Raw genomic sequence first — 23,521 nt, 5'->3', positions numbered from 1 at the left:
TTAAAATAAATGCTGATTGGTCAGTAGCCAGGCAGGAAGTATAGGTAGGACAACCAGATAGGAAGTAGAGGCGGGTAAAGGAGAACAGGAGAATTCTGGGAAGAGGAAGCGGTCCTGGCACAGCCACAGAAGAAGCAAGATGTGACTGCCCCGCTGAATAAGGTACTGAGCCACATGGCTAACATAGACAAGAATAACGGGCTAATGTAAGTTATAAGAGTTAATAAGAAGCCTGAGCTAATGGGCCAATCAGTTTATAACTAATGTAGACCTCTGTGTAATTTCTTTGGGACTTAACGATTGTGGGAACTGGGCAGGACAGGAAACCCTGACAATATGTGACTGTCGTCTAGTGAAAGCAAACCAGCGACACTGTTAAACATCCTATGGTATAGATTCCCCACCTTCAATTATCCAGTTTCAGTTACAAAATGTTAGGAGTGTTGAGCATGAGGAACCCTGGCCTGGTGAAAACGCAGATGTGTTGTTCCTGGCACCAGTGCAGGATGTACAAGGGAGGGGCCACGGCTAATGTGTGCCCTTTCATTGGTGACAAGTACAGGAGAAAAGGTGGGGGAAGGTAAAAGTTCTGGGAGCACAAATGAGCAGGAACAAATACAGGAGAAAGGGTGGTAGAAAGCTAAAACTTCTTGGGGGCCTAAATGAGCACAAATGGAGTTCCTGGCTAACCCCTCAAGGTAGACAGAAGGAGAAGGGCAGAGTTTTTCATTTGAAGTCAACTCTTACTTATTTAAAAGCGATTTCCTTAAGCACATAATTATATGTTTATTTCCCTAAGGAACTCTTGAGGCAGAGGAGACTTGCTTAAATTATGGGGAGGGAACTGCACACAGGGCTTTAATGGGGTTAGGAAAATTTTCTGTCTCCTTCCAAGGAGCCTTGGGAGGAAGGTAAGAGCAGAATCTGCTCTGGGAGTGTAGAGGATATGGGGAGGAGCAGACCTCAGAAAGGATGAGGGGGGGCAGCTGATCAGGGCTGGTGAGGAGAGGCAACTCTGGGTGCAGCTGCAGCCTCCCATTTCCTCCCCATATGGGTAAGCTCTGCAGTGAATGGCAAGGGCGGAGGAAATGCGCCTTTCGTTCTCTTCCTGGGCCATGCCCTCCCCAGGAAAACGTTACATAGACATGCACACTCCCTGTGTGTGGTGGGTGTTCTGGCTTGCATCATGGGCAGGTGTGGGAGTGGCAGAGTGGATGGTGGGAGGAAGGCCAGGATATACTTCCTTTTTCCTCCATCACAGGCTAAACGCCTGGAACTTTTGAGTTTCTTCTCTTTGGCTGATCTGTTTCCTCTGGGAGGGCTAGATAGGATCCAAGGCAATAGTTAAGGAGTGGATAGTCCACATCAGACACAGAAAGGATTCTGGGTGACTGCAGCTTATGTTTCTTGCTTAACCACGCCTTTTGTGTAAGGGTGAGCTGGGTAATGTTCAGTTAGGGGCAGCAGAGGATGGAGAAAGAAGTCCTGGGAGGGGATGGCATAGGCACAGCCCTGGTCTTCGATGCAAGAGATGGAGGCTATAGGGGAATCCTTGACCACTCTGTCCTGTGCTTGGAATAGCAGAGACGGCCTTTAGTATCCATTGTGTGGGAATGGACTGTCATTACCCCTCATCTCCAGAAAGGCCGGGCCCCTGAGAATAGGAACATGTCTTACTTTGCTGAGTCACGTCCCCCTCTAACAGACACACTGAATTCACACAGGCACTCCATGTGTATCTCAGGGTGAATTTCCCTCATTCAGCTCAGCCTATATGGCAGAAGACAGGGCAAGAATTCAGGCTGACATTATAAATGAGTACACTGGGCTCATGTATGACGTTCACCGCATCTCTCAGAAAGTCCAAAGTGTGGCGCTAATGGCAGGATGGAATCCAACAGGGGAGAAGTGAAGAAGAAGACAACATCTGGGAAAGACAGCCAAAAGTCATAGCCCCGGAGTTATTTATTTGATTACTTAATATCCACTTTGTTTAACCACCAAGATGCAGTTCCGGCATTCCTGGGCCTGAGGTTGGGGATGACATAGGGGCTGGATTTAACAGATGAGCTAAGTGTATCTAAGGCTGATAAGAGTGGCCAGCTTTCGGGGGGGGGGGAGAGGGAAGGAGGGAGAGGAGAAGAAGATCTGTGACATCCAAGCCTTCTGTACCCTGAGAGGAACAACACTGACATCAACAAGGGCCCTCCTGGTGTGGGAGTGTAGAGCCGCGGTGGCCAAGGACTGGGAGCTCCTTCATTGACCGGTTCTCCAGAAACCATAAGACCAGGGGCCAGCACCTAGAATTTCAGCATCTTCAAGGAGACAAAGGTGTGTGTTGCAGTCCTGGCCCATACTTCTGTTTTCCAGAATTGTGACCATAAGCCTTTCTGAGCTCTCGTCACCTATCCAAAGAGCAGAAATGGTTTTTATATTTTCTATGACCCAGGGCTACATGGAGTTGATGTATTGGGAGTGCTATGTAAATTCTATGCCGCGTAAATGAGTTCTTATTAGATATTAACTCATATTCATGGGGTCTCAGCCACTCTGTCACTCAGGTTGTGGCTTCAGGGAAAGACTACTTCTGTCCAGCAGGAGGCAAAGGGAGCTGAAGGATGCAGGTACTTGAGTGCACTTCCCTTCCATCTGCAGCAGGAGAGTGGGCGAGTCCCTTATTTTGTTCGCTGGTAGAACTGAAAAACGGCTTTCTCCTGTTCATAGGTCTCAATGGATCCTGGCCGCAGGCGGCGAATCTCAGCGATAGCATCTCCTGCAGCCAAGCCCTGTTCCTTCACCAGGTAGCAGGCCAGCATGGTGCCAGTGCGGCCAAAGCCCAGGGCGCAGTGAACTCCAACAGCCTGTCAAGGGAAACTCATGGAGTCAAGTGCCCTCCTGCACTGCCTCCTGTCCCCACTGAAACATATCATTCTTCCCACAAATCGCAGGCCCTCAGAGGATAAGTGACATCAAAGCTGTTGAGGACTGTCCTTGCGTCTGGGTGACTAGGAGGCCTCTGAAGTGGCTGGCTCCCAAGTTGGGCTCTCAGCCTGCATCTCTCACCCCTTCTACCTGTGCTGTCCGGTACAGAACATCCAGCCACCTGTGGTGGTATTTTTACCTGAAATGTGTCAGTCCAAACTGAGACTGGGTGTAAAATATTTACCAGGCTCTGAAGATGGCATGTAAAGAAGACTGGAAATGCCTTATTAATTAATAATTGAGTTCATATCGAGTCTATGTTGAAATAATATTTTTGACTTATTGGATTAGTAGCAAAAATTAACTCCATCTGCTTCTTTTCATTTTTTTTTTAAAACGTAGCTGCTGATAAAATTTAAAATTATAAGTGTGTCTCCATGACATGTGGCCCTCTAGAAAACGACCAGAATCCTGGCATCATCTTCCCTCTCTTCTAGCAGCATAGTTGACTCTGGTCAGTGGGTGGGTTCCATCTAACTCCAGCCCAGCCCGGCCCCACCTGGCCCCGCCCCACCCCTCCTCGCCCCGCCCCACAGCCTCTTCTTCCCCCTTTCTGACTCCACCCTCCATCCAGGCCCCGCCCACTCAGTTCCTTCCAGGTCCGCCCTCTCGCTTTGGCTCACGGGCTGACCTCTCCCCGGGCGTTGGCCTCGTCCACGATCTTCACAAATTGGTCGATCTGTTCCGGGGCCGGCGGGCAGAAGTCAGGGATGCGCAGCCGGTGCAGCGTGAGGCCCGGACAGCTGTCGCTGTGAGGGGGTCCACGCTCCGTCAGGGACACCAGGTGCCGCACGCCCAGGTCCAGCAGGAACTGGTAGTGCGCGGGTAGCCGCGGGAGCGCCAGCCCGGCTAGCCGGCCCGGGAGCACCCAGGAGAAGTTGGGGGGCTGCACGCCCATCTCGTGGGGGAGGGTACTCAGGGTGAGGCTGGCCTTTGCTATTCCGCCTCTGCGACCTGGTCACCCCTGGGGGCTGGCTTCTGGTCCCCGCTCTGCACTTGCATTAGCTGGCCACGTGGTCCCTTGGGCCCGCCCCTGTGACGCTCCCCTCCGTCCGGGATTGGCTGAGCAGTGGGGGCGGGGCTAAGACGGCTCCTAGTCTAGCAGCGAAGCTCTGCTGTCGGGAGCCGGACCCGTGTGGATAGGTTGGATAATCAACAACAAGCTCGATCTTTGCATCTGGGAGCGAATACACGAAGGAAACCTGGGACAAATTAATTGCTCCTGGAGTTAAAACAGCCTACGGCTGGACTCTGCTGCTCCCTGGTGGTGTGCTGTAGTTACTGCACCGTGGGCCAGCTGCCCCTGTCTCTCTTCAGGGCATAATCGCCACTGTTTATGCACAAGGGTTTAAATAGGTGACAAAACTACTTCTGCCTGGGCACGCAGGTGTGGGTGGGTAATCACTTATAATTGACTAAGCAGTCATTGTTGGTGTCCTCTTGAGTTCTTGTAGTAAGAGGGAATTACTATGTCCAGGGCTATTGTTTTCATTTTCCTATTGCTGGGACTGTTAAAAAAGGGCGTGGCGATAGGGGGGAGGGCTGTTTTGTGGCAACTTGAAATGGCATATGGTAATTACAGTCAACATCATAAGAGCTAACAATAACTGAGCAGTTGATTCGTGGTATGTGTTTGTGCAAGCACTTTTAATATGTTAATGAATTGTCACAAGATAGGTGGTCAAAGCAACCCCATTTCAGAGATGAGAAAACTGAGTTACCAAGGAGGATAAGGTTCTCTAGAATCTTCAACAGCACAATGCTTTCCTACAATCAAACAGGAAATGCCATCCTGGTCACACAACTGCCCCCCCCCCTTCCAAACACCGCCTTGTTTAAAACCCCGGGTATTTTCTTAATTTTATTCTCAGTTCAGACACCTCCTTATTTAAGGTCCTGCTCCCTCAGCCACTCTAGCCTGGGTCAGACAGGGTTTATCAGTATTGTTCTTGCGGTGTGTGTGCAGACCTCTGTCCTGAGCTGTGTCTCCCCTAGGCTCACAGCAGTGCGTGTTGGTCTTTTGAACGAGGTACCGGCGAATCTGACTGCAGGTAATTGTGGGAATTATTGTGTTAACCTTGTATCGGGCCCTGTCCATATTGTGTGCTTTCTCCAGTAACCAAATGTGGATGCTATTTTTGTATCCCTTTCGTCCTCCAGGGACCCGAGGCCTAGAGAGGTTGGTCAGCTTGGCCAAGGACACATTGACCTCAGCGCACAGCACCTGGCCGTGAAGATGCTCTTCCCTCCTTTGCTTCTAGAGTCATTAGGGTGAGACCCTGGGCCTTGGCAGCCATGACAAGCCAACCGTGACTGCTTGTCCTCAAATAAATAATTAAATTAAATAGACAGAGCGACAGCGAGAGCAGGCGGAGGCTTATTCAGTGCTGCATTAGTTAGAGGGAAAAAGGGGTCCGGCCCCTCCCCCAATCTACCTCTGGGGTCCTGGCACGAGGTTTAGGTTTAAGTTCAGAGTAAGAGTCGTGCATACCCAAGCTTTCCTGGGCAAGGTGTGGTCCTGCCCATCGCCATAGCCTCTGCTTTTGTCTCTCATACCAGGAGATAAGTTGTCAGAACTTGGCAAGAAATCTTGCTGGGAGACAAGTTCCCCATCAAGCAGACATTAGGTTCCCAGCCTTTCCCTACTCCAGCATGAGACTCCTGGGGAAATTCCAATATGTTGGAGTCCTTGTTTCAGCATTAGAGGGACACAAGTGTCTCTAGAATGCCTTCATTCCTGCCTATGGCACCTCTGTCCCTATGGCTTCAGCAAAATGTGAGGATTTCTCCTTCCCCAAAGTGGACAGCCTATGCAGACAATTGGTCTCCCAGGCGTTAGGGGCCGCCAGATCTCTCACTCCATTAGAGTTCCGAGGAAAGATTTCCTGGCTGGTACTGCCCCCAGAGTTCTCCACCCCTAGCTGCCCAGTTTTCCTCCTGACTGTGTGGCCTGTGAGCCACCCGGTCACCCCACTTCTCTCCGTTGACGTTCTTCATGGTATCGGGCTGTGCTGCCTCTGGAAGGGACACTTCCAGAAACTGCCTCCGTGAGGGCATCACTTCTGGGGTCCTTTGCCTTCTCTCTTCTTCTGTTCCTTTCACTGGTCAGGGAAGAACTTCCCACATATCTCCGTGCCCATCCCTCATCTCTTTGCATTCTGTGCCCATCCCTTATCACCTTGCGATTGAGCTCCAAGCCTGTCTTCTCCAGTGGGAAGAGTTCTTGGGGAGACTGTTTCTTCTCTCCAGCCCCTGAACTGCTGGCAGTGTGCTCTCCTGTGAGTCTCTGCAAGGCTAATGGTGGTGTGCTCTCCTCTCTGAGTCTCTGCAAGGCTAATGGCGGTGTGCTCTCCCCTCTGAGTCTCTGCAAGGCTAAAAACACCTTTGTCATTCCCACCCAGGTTTCCCAATGGAAAGGCCAGTTGGCTCCCTAAACGTTCCTCTCCTTGCCTGCTCCTTCCAGGGAGGGCAGGGCTCAGGGTCCCTGTGTCAGCTGTGTCCCAATGCCAGGGGCCTCATTTAATTTTCTGTTTTGGCTGAGTGTTTCTGTAAGAAAAGCCTCTCCCAGGGTTCTGACTAGGTCCTCTGCAACTAACTAACCAAGTCAGCTCTTGACATAACACCGACAGAATCCTTCACTCTGATTAGAGTGATGTTATCTGGACCTCAGGAGGACTTAGGCTCTGCGTGTTCTCATCTCCCACTGTGGAGTTACTTTGTTGAACCGGGTTTCCTGGTTTCATTGGTACCAGGACTGATTTGCTGAATGTTTTCATTTTAATTGGAGCCTGATTATGGTGTTCAAAATGTTAAGTAAATGGATGGAAAAAAAAGTAAGCAGAATGCATCAGCAAGATATACTCCAAGACGCTGAGTCTCCAGGGTGTTCGTGGGTTCTTTAATTGCGGGAGGACTGTGCTGGATTTTATGTACAACTTCTTTTAAAACTTCATCTTTTTATTGCAATGTAATTCACACACTAAAACATGCCACGTATACGCACTTCAGAGAATTTTTACACATGTATATATTCACACAACCACCAATTAAAGTAGATAAAGAACATTTTTCCTTATTAATTTGACTATTTCTTGAGTTTATGCTTTTGTTTTCCTAAGAGGCTTAAAGCAATTTCTTTTAGAACTTTTCTTTTTGGCAGTTTCATACAGAGCACTGTGGCCACACCCATCCCCCATCCCCCTCTCACCTTGCTCTGGCCACACCCATCCCCCATCCCCCTCTCACCTTGCTCTGGCCACACCCATCCCCCATCCCCCTCTCACCTTGCTCTGGCCACACCCATCCCCCATCCCCCTCTCACCTTGCTCTGGCCACACCCATCCCCCATCCCCCTCTCACCTTGCTCTGGCCACACCCATCCCCCATCCCCCTCTCACCTTGCTCTTTTGCAGGGGGGGTCTCTATGTTGCAGATGTCCTTTTCCTGTCTCTCCCTTAAGAATGAGATTCTCCATTTAATTACTATTTTTGAAAAGGGCCATATTTCTTGGTCGTTATGGGCACGGTCCCTGTCATATGTGTATTGGTAGTACATGGGTATATGTGTGCTGAGGGATGTGTTTTTGGGGAGCAATAAGCTTTAGTAATTTTCCTACTTCAAGGAATTTATGACTTACTTGGGGGGATTTAGACACAGATATAATTATTCCCAGAATATATAATAAGTACTAAGCTGCTCACCAAAGCAATTGTCATTATCTGACAATCAGATAATATATAGTCAAAGCTAATTGCGTAATAAAAATAACAAGCATGAAAGAAGTCGGCGGTGGTAGTGGGAGGAGCTTGGATTGGAACCACTAGACGTTTCTAAAGACATGCTCTCCATTTTACATTTTGTTCTCTGCCCTTTCATAAGCTCAATGGAATGACTTTAGCATGTCCTAACTACCCCTCCTCTGGTTGATAATGATGTTTTGACTTAATTCTTGTGTGTGTGTGTGTATGCCTGTCTTAGTTGCTTTTCTTTTGCTATGCTAAGATAGCATGACAAGGATAACTTATAAAATAAGAAGTTTAATTTGGGGCTTACAGTGGTCCCAGAGGGTCAGAGTTCATTACTGTTATGTTGGAGAGCCTGCCAACAGGCAGGTGGACATGCAGGCATAACCCTGGAGTGTAGCTGAGAGCTCACATCTCGTTCTCCATTTATGAGGTGGAGGAAAGGATGGAGGGAGAGACTGGGAATGGCATGGGAATGTGTATGTATGTATGTATATAATGTGTATGTACTTACTCTATGTATCTTTTATGGTGCGGGAGAATTATCTGTAATCTGTCCATCATGTTTTAAATAAACACCGATTGGCCAGGCAGGAAGTATAGGTGGGACAACCAGACAGAAAGTAGAAGTGATGCAATGAGAACAGGAGAATTCTGGGAAGGAGGAAGTTGATTCCTCCCAGTCCAGCCCAGACTACTGAGGAAGCAGGATGTGACCTGCCAGCTGTAAAAGGTACTGAGCCAGGTGTCTAAAATAGATAAGAATAATGGGTTAATATAAGCTACAAGAGCTAATAAGTAGCCTGACCTAATGGGCCAATCAGCTTTATAACTTATGGAGTCCTCTGTGTGATTTTCTTTGTGGCTAAACAGCTGTGGGAACCAGGCAGGACAGAAAACCCCAACAAACAAGCAGGCCCCTCATGTTACACTTTTACATCATGTATCTTGATCCCATTCATTTCCCTGTCCCTTTGACTCTGCCCTCTGCCCTTTGTCTTATTACCCCTCAAATAAGACAAAATGTAAGAGAAAAAAGGAAAGAAAAAAATAAAAGAAAATGAAATAAAAAAGGGAAAAACTTAAAAATCTCATCATGGAAACTACAGTGTGACACAGTGAGTCGCCGTGAACCCCTTTGTCCATTGCAGAGTCATTGGTCTGGTTTCTACTACCCTATTGATGCTGAGCCCTCATTAGGGCTCCTCCTGGATATCTATTGTTGTCCTGTGTTGTGGAGATCCTGCAGCTTTGGGTCTGCGGGTCAGGTCCCTTCACATGCTTTAGCAGATCATAGATGGGATGGATGATGTGGCAGGCCAAGTCATACCCTTGGGTCCAGGCCTGGGCAGCTCTAGGGTTGGTCTGCCAGATATGAAGTGGGAACAACTCTCTCATGCTTACAACTTCAGAGCTGGCTTCCCCACACCTGCAGTAGCAGGGTTGGCTCTACTGTGTTGCTCTGGTGAGATGCAGGGCCTGCTTTCCTGAGTGTTGTAGCTGGTGGAGGTTGGGAATGGGTCTCAGTGTGGGCCTTTGAAACCTCATAGCTTTCCCTCAGTGATACACCTCCTCCAACAACGTCACATATCCTAAATCCTTTCCAAACACTTCCACCTACTACTTGGGACCAAGTGTTCAAACATAGGAGCATATTGAACCCTTCTCACTGAAACCACCATAAGGCTCTAGATCCTGACAGGAGGTGAAGGAGACTCAGACACTTGCTTCCTCCAGTTGGGTCCCTGTGTCCTATCAAGGCAGAGGATCATTAAACCACAAATAGCCTGTGTCTGAAATGTTCTGAGTTTCCTTTGTGTTAGCAAACTTTATACTGGGACCCAAAGATCTGGAAATTGGACCTGTGAAGAAGAGGCTGTATGGAAGATGACCTTCAAGAATCCCTCAGTGGGCATCTCATGTCTTGGGTAATTCTTGTCTATAGTATTAGGGCTGGCTATTGTTGGATGGTAGTATATAGCTTCCTGGGTCTGCCCACAAAAAACTTGTCTTTTTTCTTTATTCTTCTTTGGGAAGGAGATGTGTCATGAGAAATCTTGTGGAGAAGTGAGCTACCGTGTTGTAAGGAAGTAGGGTGATCTCTGTGAGGAGGACTGGAAGCCTCTGACTGGAGGTCAAACTGGTGAGTTAACTATTCAAGAAGTGGATCCTCCCCAGCCCCAGTCAGGAGTTAGGTGGCTTGTACAACATCTTGATTGTAATCTCATGCCCTTCCTGGCTCTGAACCATCTAGCCATCCTTGTCCTGAGTTCCTTACACAGAGAAACTGAGTTAATTAATACTTACTGTTTAATCAAAAATTGGGGGAATTTGAAAAGTATTTGAAGGAAAGAGGAAAATGAATTTCCAATTGTAACATGAGGGCCTGCTTGTTGTCAGGGTTCTGTCCTGCCCAGTTCCCACAGTTGTTATGCCCCAAAGAAAATAACACAGAGGTCTCCATAAGTTATAAACTGATTGGCCCATTAGCTCAGGCTTTGTATTAGCTCTTATAACTTATATTAACCCATTATTCTTATCTATGTAGCCACATGGCTCCGTACCTTTTTCAGCAGGGCAGGTCACATCCTGCTTCTTTGGTGTCTGGAGAGGACTGTGGAGAGAGCTTCCTTTTTTCCCAGAATACTCCTGTTCTTGCCTCACCTCTACTTCCTGTCTGGTTGTCCCACCTATACTTCCTGCCTGGCTACTGGTCAATCAGTGGTTATTTAAAACAATACAGAATTGTCCTGCACCATTTCCTTCTCTTTTTTTTTTAAACAAAGGAAAATATCCATAGTCCATTTTTTGGGAATGTGGGCATAGTATTCCAGGCTACTTCCTGCTGGTTGGGGGCACTGATAATCTTATGGGAACCTAAAGAAAATTTAGAATTATGATCAAGTCCTGACTGGAGTATCCCGTGAGTCTTGATCATCTCAGGCAGCAGTCTTGAATTTGTTCTGGATGTAGAACTTAGATATCTGGGTCATCTGTTCCTAGCGGAGATTTCTCAGGTGGTCTTCCTTGATCAAACCTGATTTTTCTTACCTCAAAATGAATCCACAGCCTCTCATTTTCTGTAGAAACAAAAGCAAAATCTCTTCTCCAAAGTAACATACCTTTGACTTCAATTTTGAAGTCAAGGTAATTCCCAAAATACCTATCTTGGATTAATTCAGCAGCATTTATAAGCAAATATCTTTTAACAGCTGTTGCCCCTTCCTCAGCATTCAAACAATTCAACGAGAGCGTAACAACATACAGTATCCAGATTCTCCGTGTGTTTTCCATCTTTATAAGGTTTTATCTTAAACTCTATTTCTTTTATTTTTAATTTTTGACTTTTTGAGACAGGGTTTCTGTGTATCTTATCCTGGAACTCACTCTGTAGACCAGGCTGTCCTTGAACTCACAGAGGCCCATTCACCTGTCTCTGCCTCCCAAGTGCTGGGATTAAAGGTGTGTACCACCACACCCAACTACTCTCTTTTATATTTTAAGGACTTTAACCTTTAGCCTGCGTGTATTTTTAACACGCTGTAAACCTTTTAGAGATTTTCTTCATCTTTGACTCTCTCTTTATTGTATAGTTCTCTCTTTTTTTTTCCTGACCACACAAGTCTTTAATTTGCTAAGCAATACAGAGAGGATTAAAACTGTGGCTTTCATGGCTGGATCCATCTCATTTCTTAGCTTTCTGAGATTCTAGCCTCATGGTGGAGGTACTGGCTGGAGCCACGTTTATTGCCGCAACTCTATGGCATTGCCAGGTACTTGCCAGCAATCAAACTGCAACAGTGTGTCCACAAACAATACTCAAATTCTTTCTCTGTAGCCAGACCTCCTGCCTCAAAGAGTCAGAGTTTGCCCTGGCAGGACGGCCCAGAAAGCTGGCATTTTAAAATGGTACAGCTTTTTCCCTGCTATCACTGAAAACCAAAAAGCATGTGGTCAGCTTTTATCAACTCTATTTAAGTGTTTCGTGGCAGAACCTCTTAAAGAGCTGCAAGGTTTTATAGCTAAAGCTGAGTCAGGAAGCCTCTCTTAAATGAGAGTGCTTACCTCTAGCAAGCGGAACGGATCCATGAAATTGCTGCTACCAAGAAGCCACACTTTATTCTTTTCTGTCTAGAATTACTTCCCAAGCTTTCTCAGGTTTAATGTGGATGCAGTTGTCCACACGTTGGGGCCATTTTGTAACATGAGGGCCTGCTTGTTGGGATTTCTGTCTTCCCACCAGGTCCCACAGCCTTTTGGCCCCAAAGAAAATCACACAGAGAGTCTCCATAAGCTATAAACTGATTGGCCCATTAGCTCAGGCTTCATATTAGCTCTGATAACTTATATTAACCCATTATTCTTATCTATGTTAGCCACATGGCTCGGTACCTTTTTCAGCAGGGCAGGTCACATCCTGCTTCCAATAAATACAAGAATGAAAATAAAAGCAAGGGAAAGGTACCACTAGTAGCAATTGTGTTATGAGTGGATTTTGTGAGAGGTTAATGCAAAATTTTTATATTTGGGGAACTACATGTAAAGTAACCTACGAGAGTAGTTTGGGTAAAGATAGTGTGTGTGTGTGTGTGTATGTGTGTGTGTGTGTGTGTGTGTGTGTATGTGTGTGTGTATGTGTGTGTGTGTGTGTGTGTGTGTGTGGTGTGTGTGATGTGTGTGGTGTTGGAGGTAAAGCTTATACAGTATTTGGACAGCTAGGGATGACATATAAATTACCACTGGCTGTATACAGGATGTGAACAGTTAGAACACAGTTGCTCCTAACCAGACACTTTCCCTATAAACTATTGCTGATGCTGCCCTGGAGTCTACAGGCTGTGTGTCGTCAGAGGATGTAGAGGTCTGAAATGGTCCGGGTGTGGTCAGATCACCTTGGACATTTTAATATAGGTCTTTCCACCAGATGGCACTGATAGCTTTTTCTTCTTTCTCTCTCTCTCTTTCTCTGTCTTGTTGAAAATATGTGATTTGTGTACTGATTCAAAGCGTTCCCTTGCTGAAAGCTCACAATTTGCTAGTTGATTTCTTGTATTTTTGCATTTAAGATCTTTATAAGTTGGGATGTTGGAGGATACTGCCTTCTGTTGGATGTTATTGTGGGAGCTGGAGATAGGGAAGTAGATGGGAGGGGCAGGCTTTAATGTCTTTAAAACTGCTCAGCAAAGGCAGGGGAGGGCAGGATCAAGAGGGAATACTCGGGCAACAGTCACTTCTGCTGTGAAAGCCATCTTGGTGGGGGTCTCCTATTTCTACCTTCATGGTGCTTGAAGCTCAGATGAATTAATAGCCTAGTGGGCACTTTGATGTCAGCCTGTTGAGATTCCACGTGGAGGATATAGCTAACTTGTAACTGGACTTCTAATCTGCAGAACTGTGACATAATCAATATTTCTTTAGCCACCAAGTTTGTAGCAGTTGGTTCTGCAGCCACAGCAAACTAACAGACACTCTTACTTATTTTCCAATCTTTAATATGTTGGCTACAGTAGTGCTAGTAGATCCTAAATAGATGTACTGTTTCTTGTCTCTCCACTTTATTTCAAGCCTTCTGATTTTCAAAGCTGTTGACCACACTGGTTCATTTTCCATTGAAAATTCACCAAATACAGTCAATCTGTGGAGTTCAGCAGGCGACATCTGTTTTACCTGGTGCCTCCCAAAGCCCTGCTCTGCATCAGGCTCCTTCCTGTTATTGCTTCTCCTTCTCAGTAGTGCTTCTCCTTTCCAGTTGTGCTTCTCCTTCCCAGTTGTGCTTCTCCTTCCCATTAGTGCTTCTACAGTTTTGCCCCACAACTGATATTACATGGTACTTGTGAGAAATTTGGACTCTCAGACTCCACCCCTGATCTGTGGGAGCCCCTTGGACTCCATATTCACCTCTGTCCTAGAACCCTGTTGTTCCATGCTTTAGCCTGGAACCTTTGGTATCACAAAACCCGGAACCTGGACACAAAGGCGGTAATGCAGATCATGAGGCATTGTCTCTCTAGACCTGAGAAACCAGGCAGGTCTTTGGGCAGAGGAGGTGAGAGCAGCAGCAGCAGAGATGGGGTGGGGGGTGCGGGGGAGGGAGGGGTCTTAGAGGCAGCTAACTGGCCTGGATGGAAGCCCAGCGTCAATTAGAAACACCTATCAGCCCGAGTTAGAACAATCCATTGGCAGTAGGTACAAGTTAGAAAGAGATCCAAGAAAAATATGCTTAAATGTACATGTGTTTTTTCCTGTTTTTGTTCCAAGGAAGGGCTTGGTTCCTAGATTTCCTTTCTGGGGGAATTCTTGAAGCATCAACCCTTGCCCTCTTCACTTTTTAATAACATCCCGGGCACGGCAGAAATGCCACTAGTTGTAATCCAATTTATGAGCTCCCCATTTCCCCACAATTTGAAGGAAAGAGAGGGAACCATGACAACTTAGCACACCACACCCTCTTCCTTGTTTCCGGGCAGATCTTCTCACCAGATTGCATCTTTCCAGAACCTCTTTAACTCTTCATGTCTATGGGTCTCTGGACTGACCTCCTCTAGTGTGGTTCTACAAATTTCCTCTTTAAGTCACCCTGACGATCCCATAAGAATACAGATCTTAACCCATCTAGTACTCTATATGTGCCTTCCAGAGACCCCCTTGTATACCTGTCGAGTGACACACAAGCCCTGTGGGATGAGGTTCTTGTTTTTTTCTTCAGCTTCACCTTACAACACGGTCTTGTTCCAATGTATGTCCCCGTCACCCAGCAATGCATGGGTCCTCAGAGAAGCAGTGAGCTCTGTCCTGCTTTGTGTCCTTCACCTGCTCTCCTGAACTTTAGCTTGTTGCACCATTACACGTCTACCAGTATTTAGTCTGGAAGCAAACCTAGTGCCCTAGGAAGATTTCTTTACCACTCAGGGCTTGTGTGCCTCTTTTGTGCTTCTATAAGTATCTGTAGATCAGTGGGTGTGGCTTAGTGATAGAGCTCGCCTAGCACATGCGAGGTTCTGGGTTCAATCCAGCACTGCAAGAAATGTTTATTATACATTTAAAACATCTAAGGCAACACACTATACAAATAAATATTGTAAAAGAATTAAAGTAATACATTAAAGACAGAGAGAGAGGGAGAGAGAAAGAGAGAGAGAGAGAGAGAGAGAGAGAGAGAGAGAGAGAGAGAGAGAGAAGGCAAAGAGAAGCCACCCTTTGCTGCCCAGTATGAAGGGAAGCAATGCAAAGAGTTTGAGGTTTCTATACCTGTTGGATAGACTGCTCTGCAAAGGTCATAGACGAGCTTGGCTTGTAAGACCCAAGTGAGATGTTCTCAAAATCATTGCCGGCAAACAATCCCGTCGTAAATTTCAAAGACTTCTGGGAAATTCCCACCAGATATCTCAGTCTGCAGTACTGATGTGAAGAGTCTCAAGAAACTGACTTGGATGCTGCGAACCTGTCTTCTTTCTGTTTGCTGACCTCTGGAAAATAATATCCACCTTTCTTTCCTTTTACACCTCACATGAGCATCTCCCATTGACATTCAGACAAGGGAAGGAAGAGGACTTTGGAAATGACCTTAGCATCAACTCTATGATAGAGAAGATTTAGGAATAAATGACATTGATAGTCACATTTCTAAGAGACTTTCCTGAAGAGCCACATTTTGGTAGCCACCTTTTCCCCACTCTCTGTATATGATGCACATATAAAACCTCCCCCCTTTCTGTGCTCCTGCTGCCTGCGTATCTGAATACATTTCTCCCTCTGGCTTCTTGAAGGTTTAATGAGCTTGCTTCTCCACTCTTTAGAGCGAGGATTCCAAGCACTGGTTTGATGACACCCTGGAGTGTCTTCATTTATCTCAGGGGGTGCCTTGAAATTCACAAAACAAGATTAATTTAAATTCATTTTCGTTTAAAAAAGTAAACAGACATTATATAGTAATTACAGGTACAAGTGTGTGTGCTGAAATCAAACTAATAAATGCTTGCCTTAGAGAGAAATCAAGAGGATGGGGGTGGGGTTGCAAGAGATTATAAAGGTGGTTTAGTCTGAGTTTTTTTTTTTTCTAAAATGGCCCTTCCTTCTTCTTACTTCCAGGTTGGCCCAAATTAATCATGTTTCTAAATTGGAAGTCAGGGATGGTAGGGATTAAAACTCCTAGGACGCAGGTCTCTTCTGTGTGCCTGCCACAGGCCCTGATGTACACTGGCCCCCAGGAAGCACATTTTGGCTGACTGTGTGTTGTCTTGGGATATAGTGTGATGGGTGAAGAAGATGCATAACATATGGGAGACCCAGCTCTGAGAGGTTGGCAGTCACCTACAGTGTCATGGGTGATGGGGACATACACTTGTTACAAAGGCATGCTGTAGAGAAAAACATGAACTTCATCCCACAGTGCTTATGTGTCAATCAACAAGTGTACTTGGGGATCTGGAAGGCATTGAGTTACAGAGAACTGGACAGGTAGGAGGACACCAGGGCTACATAAAGAGGAAGTACAGAAAGCTGTGTCAATAGTGGATGGAGTGGTAATCCCACTTGAGTTCTAGGAGAACAAGAGTCCTAGACAGCTGAGGAGAGAATGTTCTGGCTGAGATGCTCTTGGTTAGGTGACTGGCCAGAGACATCAATACTGCTTAGTAACAATTTTCATAAATCATCAAAAATATAGGGAAAAGGACTGTCGAACTATATGAGTGTTAGTCACTTGCTGCTGAGGATGGAGTCGCAGGAAGGCTGTACACAGAAGAAGGCAGAGTTCTGTTTGAGACTAGCCGCATCTTTGAATTAAGATAGAGCTGATAGTGGGTTTAAATTCTGATGTGCCACTCAAAAACTATTACCTGAAAAATGGCTTTATACTTCGGTGCTCATCTGTGTAAAGGGGAAATAGACAACACCCTGCCTCAACAGTGTGAGGCGTGCATAAATTAATTTACATAAAGTGCTTTGAACAAAGCTCAGTACCCTGAGAGCTCAATAAGTGCTGACTCTCCTCCTCCCCCTCCCCCTCCCAACCACAGTAAGCTCCACTTTGGAAGGACTAATAGGTTAAAAATATAGAGTATGTTAGTGGCCCCCTCTAGTCCCAAAAATTTATTTAGAAACTCCTCCTGTTGTTTCCTAGATTGGAGTAAGAACATCATTTCTTGGAAGTGGAAAGGCAGAAGGTTAATTACATAACAAGCAAGCAAACAAACAGAACAAAAAGCCACTATGTACAAATTGAGTTCTCAGTGAATCCCCTTGTTACACTTTGATGGAATATTCTGCTGCATGGGGGAAAATGCAAACATACATGAGTTATTAAAATCATACTTGGTAGCAAGAGGAGATGGTGTTTTTTTTTGGCACAGGGTTTTTGAAAGCAAGCTACCTTTAAGCAAATGTACTCATCCTTATACATTACTACTGATAAAAAAATTCCAACTTGTTCTGGCAAAATGATTGATAAGAGGAGAACTTTTGAGACTACTCAATAAAACACATTCATGGTTCTCTTTATTTTAATGAAAAGCCAGTATACCTACATCTTCACATGGGAAGACAAATCAAGTCTAACATCTCATCTTAACTAAACTCAAACACTGGCTTTGAAATTCCAATGATTCGCTTCAGTTCTTTCTCTCCTGCTCAAATACGGAGGAATTGTCATTATATGATCATTCAGATGTTTGAACAGTGATTTAGGATGACGAATTTTCAAATTCATACGGAATTTACTTCTTACTCTAGCAAATACACACTTAATGAGTCAGACCTTTATTTGAAATTCTTGGTCCTGTAAAGATTCCCAGTCATAAAAAGGCATTTGATTCAGAAGAACATGGGAAGATGGTAGTTCATGGCTAACAGTGTTCTAAGTCTTTTGTTTTTCTAAGACTGTGCGTGGGAGCAGTCTTAGCCTTTCTGGTTCTTGTGTTATTAAGATCTATGTGTCTTCAACTCGGTTAGACAAATGTAGCAAATATGCTTGGGCGAGCAAGTCGTTGGCCTGTATGCTTGAGTGGGAATACAGGAAGAAGCATGAAGCTTAGATTTCAGCACTATGGTGGATTGTCGCTGTGGTGACTCCAGCAGAACATACCTGTTATTATTCACGTTCTTTTATACAGCTCTCCCACAGTGGTACTGGGTTCATCCACGTGACCTGTTTGGCTAATGTGGCATAAATAAATGAGACAGAAGCAGAGGTTCGGTGAACATGTGCACACTGGGACTCAGCATCTCAAAACCCGGAGTCCACTGTGCCATGCATCAGTCTAGAACTAAGATCCACATTATATGAGAGGCCAGTTAAGCTTAGTCTCCAAAGATTTCCCAGATGGAAGCAGCTACATGAGAGATCCCAGCCAGGCATGACCAGCGGGAGAATGACTCAGCTCATAGAATCCTGAGAAATGAATGGTTGTTAATTCACTCAGTTTGTGGGGGTATTTAAAAAATTATTTGTATGTGCGTGTGTGTGTGTGTGTGTCTGTACCTTGTGTAAGTTGGTGCCCATAAAGGCCAGAGGGGTGATGGACCCTTGGATCTGAAATTAAGGGAGATTTTAAGCCACTTGATGTGAGTGCTGGGAACCTACATAGGTCCTTCGCAAGGACAGCAAGTACTCTTAGCCGTTGACCCATCTCTCCATCCCATGTCTTTCAAAGAACTATGAATCATAAAAACCAATGCCTGGAAGTAGTGTGCTGCTGTAGCAACAAATTCAAAGCCACATAATCTTGAACTTAGGACTGAGTGGGTGGCAGAGCCTGTGGGGCAGCAAGTGGCCTTAGTGGAGCCTGAAGACATGATAGGGAATTGCTAGTAGAGGTTGAGAAAGGGTAAATCACTTTATACTGTAGAGGAAAAGCTGGGAACACTGTCATATCTAGGAATGTGGAAGACAGGAAATGTATTCAATCAACTTGTGGATTTGCCTTTAAGGAGATTTCCACCTGGAATGCTGTAGGGATCAAATTACCTTTAGAAGGTTACACAAATGAGGGGATAGAAAGACAGAGATAAAGTAAAGGAAAAACTCAATTTATAGGAAGAACTTAAAGCACATTTGGTCAGTTCAGGAGATGCTAAATTGGAAAATGAAACTTTCATATGTTAGTATCTTCAGTTGGCAACAGATTCTTTAAGTAAGAAATGACCTTGGAACACAGTTTAAACTGCAGGTATGACAAGATTTAAGTCCCTAGAACTATTTAAAGTGATGTCTGAGAGACTCGGGTGCATGGAAGGGCCTCTGAGAACTTGAATGGTGGTTCCCCATAGCACCTTGACATGTTGACAAGGTGGAAGAACGTCTCCAAAATAGTTGTGGGGATAATTTATGTTTAATGTATCCAACTATAACTTGAGATGTATGTAGAAAGCCATAAAAATTTTAAGAGAATTGGATTCAGTTAGACTAAATAGTGCACAGGAGATTCAAAATTAAAAGAGACAAGAACTTGGGAAAATCACTTAGCTACCAACACAGGATGTTTCCATTTGTGAAAAAGCCTTTTTAGATAGCAGATCCAAGCACTTCCAGGGAATAAAACTGTGCTCCTATTTCCAGACAGAAGGCCTTGCCTGTAGGTATGATTGGATTTTAGAATTGCTGTGGCTAGTGATGATTATGTGGCTCCCTGTTGCTCCTTCACAGTTGTGTGATGAGTGTATATGAAATGGATATAGATATAGAAGAGAGAGAAAGAGAAAGAGAGAGAGAGAGAGAGAGAGAGAGAGAGAGAGAGAGAGAGAAGAGAAGAAGAGGAGGAGGAGGAGGAGGAGGAAGAAGGGAGGGAGGGGGAGAGAGAGACAGAGGCAGAGATACAAAGAGAAAGAGATATAGATAGAAAGACAGAGTTAGATAGAGACAGAAAGAGAGAGAAACTGACTTCAGTCTGTCCCAGTTTGACTTTATTCCCAAGCACCTTTGAAATTAGATGCACCCTTGAAAATGGGTCCATGTAAGGCCAATGGACTTACAGAATCACGAACCATAATAATGTGATATTAAACGTTTTTGGCCTTAAGCTACTAACTTTGGATAATTTATTATGCAGTGGCCTGCCAAGGATCCGGGAGGTCATTGTTAAGAATCAAGTTTTAATAATAAACTGGATGCAGGAGAATGCGGCCCACTTCCTTGTGTTAACTGGAATCCAATGATACTACTTTCTCTTAACAGCTTTGTGTAAAAGATGAAAGATGGACAGGGTAGTAAGTCAGCGCATTGCAGGCGTTCAGAGCTCTGTGGAGAGATCCTGAATAATGGACCAGTGTCCTTGGTCATAACGTGTGACAGAAAAGGATGAGAACAGGATAGGAAACAAGCAGACTTGGATTGAATTCTAATTCTACAGGTTAATTTTGGGCAAGTTACCTAACATCTCAGATTCTTATGAGATAGGCTACTCACAGGACGAACTGAGATAATATAAAAAAAATGCTATCCAAAGCCTGGCACATAGTAGCTGTTTTCTACATGTTGATTTCTTATGTTTGTGTTTGCTCTGTTCTTGTAAGTTTCTATCCATGGGCCAGTGGGGCAGCGACACCAGGCTCAGTGTAAACAGGGCCCATGGCCTCAGAGATCTGCCAGCCAACTTCGGGGCTCTGACTTGTCATCTTTGTCATGTGTGCTCTCACCACAGTACGCTCTGATTCCACCCCCGCAAAGGTCTCCCTCTCTCATTTGTCAAAATAATTTGCCATGGTCCCACTTCTTAGGGGTCTAGCTGAAAGTCCTTGTTCTTTAAGTGACTCATAAGTATGAATTATATTCTAAAGTCAATGAGATTGTCTGGTATACCTCAAGACACCGATGGGAGCATGTATCTTTTGTGAGGAAATAATCATAACCTCTTGGCTTTGGAGGTGACCAACCAGACAAGGGAATGAATTGTCACTCAGATGGAATGATCTTGAAAGAGCAATCCAGTGGTCCTCTAGGGCTCCCCACCCAGGACATTTCTGGAACCAGATGTCAGAGGAACCATGGCAAGTTGAAAGAACACTCTGGTTGCGAATGAGGTGCCTACACCAAACCACACTAGCTCTGGCTTCCTAGGTATTTTGTGGAATAAGAAACAATCACTATGGGGGACTGAGGGAGTGTTAATTAACCTTGAAACATACATTGTGAGAAGATGGAAACCCAGAGCTCTTCCAGGACAGAAATAGATGATTCTCTTAGGTCACTGTTCCTTAGAGAAGAAGGGAATTCATCCATTATTTACATTCTTGAACTGTAGACGACCCATGGGTTGGGTTACTTTACCAGCCTCTTCTCCATCCTACCCAATGCACCTGCTGATTTTCTGGGTTATCTTGAGATGGGAGTTTTTGGTTCCCAGCTGTTTGGGTTATTCTTTTAAGTGCAATTTGTACATTTAATTATTTATGCATTTATTCTTTATGTTAATTTATACCTGTCTGTCTGTTTCTTCCTCCTACGTGGTGTGTGTGTGTCGGCATATGTTTATGGGTGCCTGAGGATGCTAAAAGGGTGTCCAATCTCTTGGAGCTGGAGTTACAAGTGGTTGCAAACCACCTGCCATGGGCACAGGGAACTGAGTTCCATTCCTCTACTAGAGCAGCAAGTGGTCTTAACTGCTGAACCGTCTGTCTAGTCCCTTTCAGTTTTGTTTTCGAATTTCAGTTAGTGATCGTAATGAGCATGTAGTTTTATACCCAATGCCCACAACTACTCCACACTGGAAACACTATTTCTCTTATGTTATAAGTGATTTTTGACTCAGAGATCTGGAAGTAAGACTGTCTAACTTCAAGAATTTCATTTATTACAGCAACACAATAGTCAGGAGCAGGGCAGCCTCAGAGCCCTTAGTCCAAGAATAACTGAAGTGATCTTTGGGCTCGGTAGTCTCTTTATTGGTTAAGTGCTGGTGGTACTTCATATGGTACTGTTGGTTACAAAGCATCTTTGAAGACTCTTCACTACCAGGACTGCTCAAATTCTGCTCCAATTTGGGCTGTAGTTTTCTTAAAAAGTACTATTTTATCTGCTAAACCCTCATTCCTCTTGCTTTAATTTTTTATGATCGTTGTATAGTCCATGATGACCCTGAATTCTTGCCTCTCTTCAGAAGTGAATCTGTTCTATCCAACCACAGTATCACCATCTTGGTGGACATTGCATTGAAATGCTTTTCATAAACAATAGTCCAGATTTTTCTTTGCTTAATACATTTTAGGAGGAACACATTGGCTTTAGGTACAATATTACACCAGTGACCATGTTCTTTATAATGTGTTAAGAAACATCTAAAGATCCAGGCAGTAATGGCACACCTTTAATTCCAGCACTCGGGATGCAGAGGCAGGTGGATCTCTGAGTTTGAGACCAGCCTGGTCTACAAGAGCTAGTTCCAGGACAGACTCCAAAGCTACAGAGAAACCCTGTATTGAAAAACCAAAGGGAGAAAAAAGAAAATAGAAAAGAAAAAAGAAGCATTTTAGGAACTCTTAAGATTGCACATAAATTTAATTGGTTATTTTTGATCTTCAAGCATAAAACCATTAATGGATTGGTATCATCAGGGTTTGTCAGAAATCAGTTTCTGACACAAACTGAATAGTTTAGAAGAACAATGTACAAAGGTCCAAAGAGTTTGGAGGAAACCCTGCAAGGGCTTACACTAGCAGGGAGACACTGTACCTTGCAGGCCTGAATGATCAAAGGGAGTGAGGGATTAGTGCAATTCAGAGAGCATAACTATATTAAGAACACTGCCCAACATGAGCTATAGCCTTTAGTTAAGGAATTCAGCTAACTCATGGCGGCCTGGCAGGAAGGGAGCTGGAGGGACAGATACTCTAACCTCCTAGTTTTCCATTCTCTAATCTCCTGCTGGTGCCTCCCCTCGGTAGAACTCCTTTAGAAGGGAAGAGGGCAAGGGAACCTGCAGGTGCCTCTTATACAAGCCAGCCTCCAGAGGCAGAGAGTGACGTCAGAATGGGGGAGCAGGGAGGGGGGTAGTGATGGGGTGCATGCATCGTTCATTACAACCGGGATGCAGGATTATGATTCTTATATACCATCTGAGCATAGGCCCCAAGAGCTGCTGGGAGTGGTCCGGTAATAGATCAGATAACAATTCTAGTTATCTGTCTAGTCTTTGAAAAATTGAACTGTGTTCTGACTCTGCTTCTTGCAGGTCTCTAAAAATTTGTGCCTAAATGACTTGAAACAACGAGGACATGCTGTCGCTGCACTCACCCCATTATAAGGAGTATAAAAATAACTATTCTCTATGCTGGTGATATAATTTTATTGTCACTGACCAGAAATGGACCCTTTATCTTATTGGAAAATAGAATTGCTTGAATTTAAAATTTCTAAATTCAAAATCATCATTTTTTTTGACAGATAGCATTTAAGATTTAATTGACTAATATCTAGTAATTGTATCTGGTGAGCTAATTCTCTCACCTTTCTCAGGTACATTTTGCAACCATTTTTTTTTCTCTAGTGTTTTCACTACTAAAGAATGCTACTTAAAAGTAGATTTTTTGTGGGCTGTCCTGTTGACATTTGTGTGTCTGCTTTGGGGGCCTGAGGACTCAGTGAAGTCCACTCACATTTTTGTTCAGGCACCAACCACACAACATTTATACCTGGTTAATACATGGTGGTTGAGTGAAGGAGTGAGAGAAGGAACTTTGCAGCTTCACTTTTGTTTTTCTTCCCCACACTTTTAAAGCAGATAACTTTTAGGAAGCTCACTGAAGGCAAACCCTAGTTGGAAGATCTCCACATGGAAGAGGGCTGACCAGCTGTTTGGGGGCTTGAC

The 23,521-nt window shown here is 44.8% G+C and overlaps 1 protein-coding gene across 1 annotated transcript; it reads right to left on the bottom strand.

Annotated features, from left to right (window-relative positions):
• Positions 1 to 1,947: 1,947 nt before the first annotated feature.
• Positions 1,948 to 4,004, bottom strand: Dusp23 (dual specificity phosphatase 23). The gene is made up of 2 exons (XM_048448859.3): positions 3,614 to 4,004; positions 1,948 to 2,861 (listed from the first exon to the last, which is right to left on the bottom strand). The coding sequence occupies exons 1-2, from the start codon at positions 3,878 to 3,880 to the stop codon at positions 2,676 to 2,678; spliced, it is 453 nt and encodes a 150-aa protein (XP_048304816.1). The 5' UTR covers positions 3,881 to 4,004; the 3' UTR covers positions 1,948 to 2,675.
• Positions 4,005 to 23,521: the final 19,517 nt, after the last annotated feature.

The sequence above is a fragment of the Myodes glareolus genome, chromosome 5 (assembly GCF_982192425.1).
Source record: "Myodes glareolus chromosome 5, mMyoGla1.1, whole genome shotgun sequence".
In the NCBI taxonomy this organism is placed as follows: domain Eukaryota; kingdom Metazoa; phylum Chordata; class Mammalia; order Rodentia; family Cricetidae; genus Myodes; species Myodes glareolus.
Note: the sequence above shows the minus strand (reverse complement) of the source record. Positions and strands in the feature narration are given on the sequence as shown.

Bases quoted from the DNA above. Each gene is read 5' to 3' on its own strand.
- Dusp23 (XM_048448859.3), bottom strand. From the start codon at position 3,880: ATGGGCGTGCAGCCCCCCAACTTCTCCTGGGTGCTCCCGGGCCGGCTA. The intron at 2,862-3,613 runs GTCAGCCCGTGA...TTCCCTTGACAG, and splicing joins AGGCCAACGCCCGGGGAGAG to GCTGTTGGAGTTCACTGCGC.